Raw genomic sequence first — 9,733 nt, 5'->3', positions numbered from 1 at the left:
CAGCTGCAGCCCAGCCTGACGTCAGTCCTCACATCACTGGCACTTCACATTGCTTCAGCGGGGACACGGACACACTGTGTGTGCCATCACCTGCTCCCCTGTCCACCCCTCTCTTCTCATTTTCCCGTGATGAGCTACCCAAGGCAACACACTAACCTTCACTGATTGTACTACGTTGGACTCCACGATTTCCTTCACTGTTCCACATCTATCCGGTCCCGAGACCCACTTAAAAGTAAGTGATCCATCTCCTCTTGCTTCCCTCACTTTGTTTCAATCAGTTTCATAGTCCCTCTAGCCTTGCGCCCTCACGTTTGTTTTTTGTAAGCAAATATTTTCTTAACCCTTGCAGTGGGGCTACCCCCTCACTGCAAGGATTAAATGCTATATGATTGTTCACTTCTCCTGCCTTCTCCAAACACATCACTCCTTTGTGAATAACCCTGTAAATGTTTTTCTATCTATGTACGTGACTGTATGAAGGTGGTGTACTACTGTTTGGAGCAAGGTTGGGAGGGGATTTTGTTTTCTTTTGTTTTGTTAAATTAGAATTAAAGTTTCCTTTTTTTTGCATATATCTACTGCTAACAAGCAATAGTCATATACAAAAACATTTTTTAAAAGTTACAAAAAAGGTAAAAACTTACCTCTGTCTCCGCCGCTCGCTCCCTGCTGTAGATCTTAAGCTTCTCAAGTGGCTGTGCAGGAGGAAAGGTGCATGTGCAGAAGAGATCATCGTCAGGCAGAAGAGGAGAGACACAGTGGAGGTGAATGCATGCAGACATGAGTGTGCACGTCGGACAAACACTGTGGGACACAAGGAGCCTGCGCTGGATCATAGATCGGCACCAGCGTTGGAGGGATTGCTGAATACAAGTAGAAGGTGATCGGATCAAGAGGCATCATTTTCTTTTTCTGTCAACATGGAAAACAGAATTTCTTTCTGTTTGTTTCTATTGTCAATAAAAAAGTATCTGATTAAAAAAAAAAAAATATGCACCACTCCAAATATAATGCAACAATGCAAGGCTGCACAACGCATTCCAGAGACATAAGTTCAAGCTTTATTGAACAAGCCGTGAACACACTCCACTTGTTCCTTCCTTCTGATGAATTTTGCCCCCCTACTGGCTCATAATTGTGGAGGAAAGGGAGGACTAAGGCCTTTATGCCCATAACATGGACACTCCCACATACAATGTAAAGTTGCAAGATACAATACCTGTCTTATAGAGGATGGTATTTTTGACAAACCATGGCCGGCAGGCTTCCCAGATGTAGTAGGGGTCACATGCTCAGTATACAGCTGGAATAAACACAATAAAATATCCATATCCTGACATAAATCTAGGCAGCTCATAACACCCGTAGTGACCTGACAACAAAGTTCCGTTGCTGCACTGAAATACCAAGGAGCTTTTTCAGCCCTTCCCAGGTCACCTATGTAAACTAGAGAACATGTTTCCTCTTTGTTATAAGGATCCAGATCAGGTGTGAGGAGCTCAGGGTGACCACAATGCTCCTACATAGGTATAGTGCAGTGAGTGAGCACTCTCTGCCTAGGACAGGAAGTGTGTTACTGGCAGGATCACTCTGTGAAAATAAAAGGCAAAAAAGCTGAAAAAAAAGAAAACAGATGCAGCATCCACATCTAAAGACTGGTAAATTGCAATATTACATCTTTGTTCTTTGGGCATGCTTTCCTACTGTCTGAAGAATATTCTGAAGACATCATTCTCTCAGATTTGAGAGATTGAAGTTGGGTGAATCTTGTGGGAAAAACATTTATAAATAGACCCCTTGGTGTATCTTGTGTGATCTATATATGCGGATACTGATAAGTATTGTGTGATGTATACATGCTACTGATGAGTGACACTATAGTACATTAATTAGTTTGGGAATGCATATGTTTGTAAATTATCTTGTGCATGACCCGAGTGAGTGGGTGGATTCTGTAAGGTCTGTGTGAAGATTCCTGAAGAAAATGTTAGTTAAGACGTAGGAGTAAACCTACATTGTAAAAATCAGTGGAACACTGATACACATGTAGTTAGTTGGAAGTTCGAATTAGTAATATTACTCCTATTTCTCTACAGTTTTTGCTGCCCTTGATATTTAAATCATTATTATAATGAAGGACTTTTATACATTTGTAAGTAGTACTCTAGAATGAATCTATTGGATAAAGCCCATCAGATTGTACATGGGACCTCTGGATTTTTCATTTTTTATAAAAGTCCCATTCTTTCTGTGGTTTTTATAAAAGGAATTGCCTGCTCACAGCATACACTGCAATTTTAGTTTAAAGTGACATTAAACCCTCAGATTTTATAACATAAAACAATACTGTAATGTGTGCCTTACTGTAATCCATGGTTGTTTCCCTTCTCTTTGCTGCTCTTCCTTTTTAAATCTGTATCTCTTCTCATGCTGGGCAGAACTTCTGTTTTGCAGCAGACTGCCTTGTCTCTGGAATGGATACATGGTGTCTGTGTGTAGGTTTGTAACCTGAGCCAGCACTACAGGAAGAGGCACTCAGCTGCAAAGGGAAGTTCTCCCCAAGCATGAGAAGACATGGGGATTTAAAAGGAAGAGCAGCAAAGAGAAGGGAAACTACCATGGATTACAGTAAGGCACACATTACAGTATTGGTTTATGTTAAAAAATCGGAGGGTTTAATGTCACTTTAAGGTATAAAGCATGAAAAGCTGTGTAGACGTTTCAAAGGAAATGGATGTCAAGCAGTGCTGAAACTATCAGAGTATAAAGCAGGGGTAGGCAATCTCAGCACGCCAGCTATGGTGAAACTAGAAATCCCATGAAGTATTGGAGTACTGTGACAGTCTGAAGCAAAGACATGATGGGATTTGTAGTGTAACCATGTGTACTCAACTGCAGCTACAAAACCGATTCATGTTCAGAGCCTTGATTTCTTCTATGAAAAATATTATTTATGTTTTCTGGTAGCTACCAGCTAACAAGAATATGGAAGGCAGGTCTCCTATTGTCCTGCTCTGCTGTGTGCCTGGGTTTATCTATTCATCCATCCCCATGCAGGAGCGACACACCTGTTAAGGGTTGGGTAGTGGGGTGGTGGTCATTAGTCTGAATGATAATTGGAAACCTGAAAGATGCTACCGTTCCTTGCATCTTTAGTTGCTGACCATCCAACAATTTCATGCAAATTTGGCAGTTTTATTGGCATGTTCAGTATTATTAACTATAAAGTGGCACAGGGATGTTTATAAGGAGATTCATTATTGTATTAGTCATTTTAATATAAAAAGAATTGCCACCATTTATATCCTATCACAACAAGATGGTGATTCCCTCTCACATAAGCCTGTGTTTGGCACTGTGATGGGGGTAGGGGCAGTGCCATTGTTCTTCTAAAAAAAATAAGTGAAATTATAACATTTATTCTAGAGCACTTCTACAGCATTGGTGTGGTGTATGCACTTCTCAGTACCAATTGTTTGTTCAGTGTTCCCTTTAAAATGGCTCCCGGCAGACCTAACAGTGCAGTTCTGTAGCCAAGAATGAATCTGGCAGCCAGAAGTGTGTCCATCTGTTATCCCAAGCAAAACTTGGGGATTGTTTTCTTTAGCCTGTAAGAGGTAATGTAAAGATATATAATAAGAAAAAATAAATAAAGAAGCTTCCAGTAACTCACGGGAGCCATATAAAGTCCATTGCACCCCCAAAGCCACCTAAATTCACCTTGTCAATTGGCTCCAAAATAACCTAACTTTGAACAAAATGTTTGCCAAGTATGAGGAAGAGGGGGATGAGTCCTTCAAGACACACAAACTAATTTCTTCCAAGTTAGCTGACAGACAATTATCTATACTTTAGAGATCACACTTGATGCCTAATACACTCTTTAAGTTTGTACCCCCTCATAGTCCTTTGTTCCCAAATGCTCCACTGCACAAGGGACTTTTTCCTATCAGTTGTGGATGTGCCCAGTCATTCAGGTGTTTTGGCCTCAGATAATTCAGTTTATACATGATGGGATGGGCTTCCCTGTCACTCTGAATCCTAAGATCTTGGGTGGTGTATTGAATGACCTGCAATTAGATAAATATACCTCTATTTTTCTACATGAAGCCCTTTTTGTGGCCCACAAACAAACAGATACTGAACATGGATCCAGGCTTCACCTCCCAAAGAGTCATGGCTGTTGCAAATTACCACTACTACTCCTCTCATGAAGTTCATCTATGACTATAGAAGCTTCCAAATAAAAAAATGAGCCACATCAGGGCTGTAACTACAGATCACGGGGCCCCATAGCAAGAATGTGATGGGAGCCCCCCTGATGACATCTCTCTGAGCTGTGAGTAATGATGCCAAAATCCCAAAGACTCCTCTTGTGCATCTAAAGTCGTCTCTACACTGTAGACTTTACAGGGGATTAGAGTCGTCGTCAACTGCAACCACTCCAACCCTTAATGATTACAGTACTATATTATCTTCACATGTTCTAGGTTTAATTTGCTTCAACAATGAATTGGGCCCCTTCCACTCCCAGGCCCTATAGCAGCTGCTTGGGCTGCTATGGCTATAGTTACACTACTTGGCCAGTTATCTCAGTCCAGTACCTGCACCCCATTACATGATATGCTTCTGAACTCAAAGCCCTCTTTCAGTATAATTTTCCTACCAATGCCACACTTGTATCGGCTTTAATGTATCCTTAAGTATTTCTTCATCTGTTTCCAGCCCCCTTCCCCATTACTCAACCTTTTTGTAAACACCTGCTGAAATGCTAGTATGGGGCAGTTACACTTTGTTAAAAGACACAAGGATTAAAGAAAGCCATCAGAGGTTTGAAGAAGAACTCTGGCATTTTAAAAATTAACCCATGCAGTGGGGCTAGTCCCACATTGCAAGAGTTAAGTGCTTGTTATGCTCTACAAGCTAAAAAAAGAAAGTTAATACTCGCCTAGTCAATGGTACCATCTGGCTCCTAGACTTGTCCCCATAGCCTCTTCTTTGTCTGTCTAAGCCCAGCTGATGTCACCACGTCTGTGGCAGTCTATTGATTTCCATTAGACAAGAGGACGCTGCTATACCAAAAAAAACGCTTGGCCCTTATAGTGCAGGGGTAGCCGCACTGCAAGGGTTAATGTTTAAAATGCCTGGAATTCTTCTTTAAACCTTTTTATTTTAATTATTCCTACATTTACTATATATGGTGTTAACATTACATTTATCAACAGTGCACTCATGCTCCCAAGAGTTATTAAACTACGTACCTGCATATCCTTAATTTTTTAATGTTTTTATACTTTATTTATTCCTGTTCTAACACTTTGTGAATTCATGTATCCACTGACAGGGAAATGTGTAATTTTGTTTGTGTTACTACCTTTCTGCATTGTCCCTTTAAAGGAGAACTATGGGGTCAGTGTTTTTCCCCATAGTTCTTCTTAGGGTAACGGGAGGACACAAACTAGCGTCCTCCCTTTAACCTAAGCTCAGTATACCGCGAGCTACAGCTCGCGGTATACTGAGACGCCGGAGCGGATCCCGACGTAGATGACGGGATCCGCCCAGCTGCGTGAGTAACAGCTGGCTCTGCCTATCTAGAGGCAGAGCCAGCTGTACCCGCCCCCTCCCCCGTCCGTTCCGCCAGTCAGCGCTGGCAGATCGGAGCGGGGAGAGGGGAATCCAGCCCTCCCCCTGTCACGGCAGAGAGCCGTGACAGGATCGAGAGGTGAGCGAACCTGGTATGTGTTCGCTCACCTCCCGATCTACTGAGCCGACCTGTGACAGTCTCATTGTCACAGGTCGGCTAGAACTATGAGGTGAGTGGAAATCACTCATCTCATAGTTCTCCTTTTAACCATTTATTTTTTCTGTACCCCTTACACATTTTCTTTTCCATGGAAACAAAATCTTATTGGAAAGTGGAAAAAATTGATTCTGTTAGCTAAGTCAGGTTTACAAGAACCCATATTACATTTAAATGTAAAATCATTTTAGATAAAAGGCTTATCTTTTTTTTTTTTTTCCAGGTCTGTCTTGCTGATCAAAAATGGCAACTTCATTACCAAGGACTCTAGGGGAACTTCAACTTTACAGGATACTACAACGAGCCAACCTCTTGTCTTACTTTGATGCCTTTATACAGCAGGGTGGAGATGATGTCCAGCAGCTCTGTGAAGCAGGGGAAGATGAGTTTCTTGAGATAATGGCACTTGTTGGAATGGCTAGCAAACCACTACATGTTAGAAGACTGCAGAAGGCCTTAAGAGATTGGGTTACCAACCCCAGTCTCTTTAACCAGCCTTTGACATCATTACCTGTTAGCAGCATTCCAATCTACAAGCTTCCAGAAACGTCACCTTCTTTGTTGGGACTAAACTCTAGCAGTTACGAAAGGAACAATAATACCAGAGAACCACACCTGAAAATTCCAAAGTGTGCAGCTACAACTTGTGTACAAAGTGTGGGTCCTGGGAAATCAGAAGGTACATGTAGTTCCCCATTGCAGGTTAGCAATGAAGCAAGGCACTGGCAAAGTCATCAAACTACAGAGAGTGAACACAGCCTATCTCCAGCTGATCTTGGTTCTCCAGCATCACCTAGAGACACCACTGAGACCTTGGATGCTGCTGCTGCTCTGTCTGTAGCAGAGTGTGTTGAAAGAATGCTACCTTCATTACCGAAAAATGACTTGAATGAGGTTAAAGAACTGTTAAAAAATAACAAAAAGCTGGGAAAGATGATAGGGCATATCTTTGAAATGACGGATGAGGACCCTCGCAAGGAAGAAGAGATACGAAAGTACAGTGCAATTTATGGCAGGTTTGACTCTAAAAGAAAAGATGGAAAGCACTTAACTCTGCATGAGGTAAACAATCGTATGTTTTAGTTTTCTTTCATTAAAGATTTATGCAGTTATTTGTCAAAACTCATAAGGTATATTACAAGAAATTGATCCACATATTTTATGACTATTAATGTATAAACTACCAAAGTGTTTTTTGGGTGAACTTCAGTCATTCAAGCAAAAAATTCTCAACGGTTCATTAGGGGCTTTTGTAATTTACTATTCAAAACAAGAAAACAGCAAATGATCATTGCAGATGTTGGACTTATTTTCTGATTTGTTTTGGCTATGTAGCTTTCACAACTAAAGGAATCACCATGTAGCTGAAAGCTGATTATTCAGAACACTTGCACCATATGACATTGGGAACCAAGAACTGGCTACACAACAAAATTTCCATCTTGCTAGGTGGTAGACTGTGACCATTATCAGTGTCTTTCAAGACTTTCAGTAAGCATTCATTTTTAAATAAAAAGAAAACAATTACGGGACCAGGAACTAACCCACCCCCACTACCATTCAGAGCCCCAGCTAGGCCAAGGCAAAATGCCAAGGTGAAATAGATATTTCCATGAAGTGGAAGGTTCTAGCCTATCTGGGGAAGTTTGGCTTGGCTGTACCACAATCGTATAACTTACAGCTAGCCAGGGTGATTCATGTAAAACAGAAGAAAAAGTACTACAACCAAAAGAGGTATTAATGTCAATGGACAGGACAAAAATGGCTGGAACTGACGGTTTTGCCTGTTCTGTGTAAATGTTCACGGTGTCAGTTGTCACTTTTCGGATGGTGTTGGTGTGATCCAAGACAAGGGAAGAGAAATGGTACAGGTGAACCTCGAGCAATGTGTTAAACAAGTGTAACAATGTAGAGACTCACCAGGAAGTTGTAGGAGATGTGATGTCATCAACGAGGGAAGTGTTCTGATGGTTCCATTGCTGTGGAAGACGTGGGCACAGCAGACACCGTGAACATTTACCCAGAACAACAGGCAAAACCGCTACCTCTTTTGGTCGTACCGCTTCTTGTTCGGCTTTCTTTGTCCTTACACACCACATTTCGGACACCCCGGTCCGATTATACTAGAAGCTGCACACCTTACCTTTCACTCCCGAGGCCATCTTACCTCGACCCCCCGATTGTGGTGAGGACTTTGTTTTTTCAACTTTTCACAGATTAATTAAAAGAACCCACGTAATCTTGGTAGTTCCATTATGGCACAATTATGAAAAATGTAAAGCACATTGATTAGGGTAAAGGATTGTTACAGATGAAAAGAAAAACCTTGGATTGCACTTAAACTTTGAGATTCTCCCAAACATTTTTGAGATTCTCTAAAAAAAAAAATGTATTTACATAGATGAATGCTAATTCTTACACATATATTTATCTATCTATCTATCTATCTATCTGCAGATAGATAGATAGATATACACACAATTTTTATTTTTTTCTCTTAATTTAGCTAGCCAGGAGTAGTAAGAATAGTAAGTAATAATTCTTATTCTCTTTTTTTATGTTTCTATAAATATATTTCTATCCAAAACAGGATATTTCTATCCCAATGCCTAATAAATCCCTTCCCCACTCTATTTAGAAAAAAAAGTGTTTTTGTTAAGAATATTACCATATATCTTGCATTTTCTTTCTTTCTTCCCCCAAAACCCAGAAAGCTAAAATTTGAGCTAGACTGAATTAAAGAAAGACAGTCCCTTTCTACCTCACTACCGGTCCCTATACGTAATGGGTAGATTTAGTAACCAATTGTGGCGGAAGCAGGCTAGCCCTGGGATTTTGCTGGTCCTGTGGTGCTCTTTGCTGTTAAGCAATTATAGGATCCATTGACATTCAGTTTCCAGAGTACTAAACGCATATGAAACCACATGAAGCTACCACATTTAGATGGCAGTATGTTTATGCAAGTGCAATACATTGTCCAGATAAATAATTGCTTTAGCGAAAATTACATTATTTTGCTTTTTGTTAAATCACTTACTATGAAAAAAACTTCCTACAAATTTTGTACTGAAAATTAGATAGACGTTAACCTTTTAGGAAAGGATAGTGTTTTAGTGAGCAAATCTTTTCATTATTATTGTAATGTTTAACCCAAACTCTTATTTGTTGTCGTATTTTTACATGCTTGTTCCATATTTCCATTATTGTATTAACTAATTGTGGACACTGAGTGTACTACAAGCTCCCAAAAAAAACTTAATCGAAGTACACAGGACGTATGTAGGACACTCAGTCCTCCCTCCGCTGCCACTGCCCCTTTGCACTTGCCAGCAATTTTCGACTATCACTTTAATCTCAGGAAGTTCCTCTGTAAATGCAGCAGCTGTAGAATCTGGAGCTGTCCAAAGACAGACCATCTGACACTATTTAGTAACATTGTTTAGATGCAAAATAGAGAGATACAAAGAAACATTGTTACTATTGTATATACTCTGTTTTATTCATACTGTATGTAGATCAACAGGACGGTCTTTATTCTGCATATGATCTCAGCAACCTGAAATGTAAAAAAAGTGTTTTGTTTTTTTTAATGAAATGTGTTCCTCTGTAACCCCTTATTAACCCTTAGTTTACTTTCATCAACCCGGACAAATTTCTTCTTTGCCTTTTCCCCTGAAACACTTAAATACTAGCCTATATATATTGTGTCATTACCAGGCTATTGTTCACGTTTTAGCTTTGTGGGCACACCCAAAATGATCCCTTTTGGGAAATTAGACACCCAAAAGTGATCCCATTTTCTGCCACAATTGTTTGGAAATGAGGCAACATGCTGGTACTAAGGTAGTTAAAATATGATGCTTAGTAAAGGTTCAGTAGATACAATGCATCATTCATGCGCAGGTCATAAACGGAGGGAGGAGGAGATGA

At 40.3% G+C, this 9,733-nt stretch overlaps 1 protein-coding gene across 3 annotated transcripts in view; it reads left to right on the top strand.

The window, feature by feature from the left end:
- Nucleotides 1–9,733, top strand: part of NAB1 (NGFI-A binding protein 1) — a 44,015-nt gene that overhangs the window by 13,782 nt on the left and 20,500 nt on the right. For all 3 annotated transcript variants that reach the window (XM_018570664.1, XM_018570663.1, XM_018570662.1), the window contains exon 2: nt 6,027–6,865. In XM_018570664.1, coding sequence (XP_018426166.1) covers nt 6,047–6,865 — 819 coding nt within the window. In that variant the 5' untranslated portion in view covers nt 6,027–6,046. The remainder of the gene's footprint in view (nt 1–6,026; nt 6,866–9,733) is intronic.

This window comes from Nanorana parkeri, unplaced genomic scaffold (assembly GCF_000935625.1).
Source record: "Nanorana parkeri isolate BGI_ZX_2015 unplaced genomic scaffold, ASM93562v1 scaffold1569, whole genome shotgun sequence".
NCBI lineage: Eukaryota > Metazoa > Chordata > Amphibia > Anura > Dicroglossidae > Nanorana > Nanorana parkeri.
Note: the sequence above shows the minus strand (reverse complement) of the source record. Positions and strands in the feature narration are given on the sequence as shown.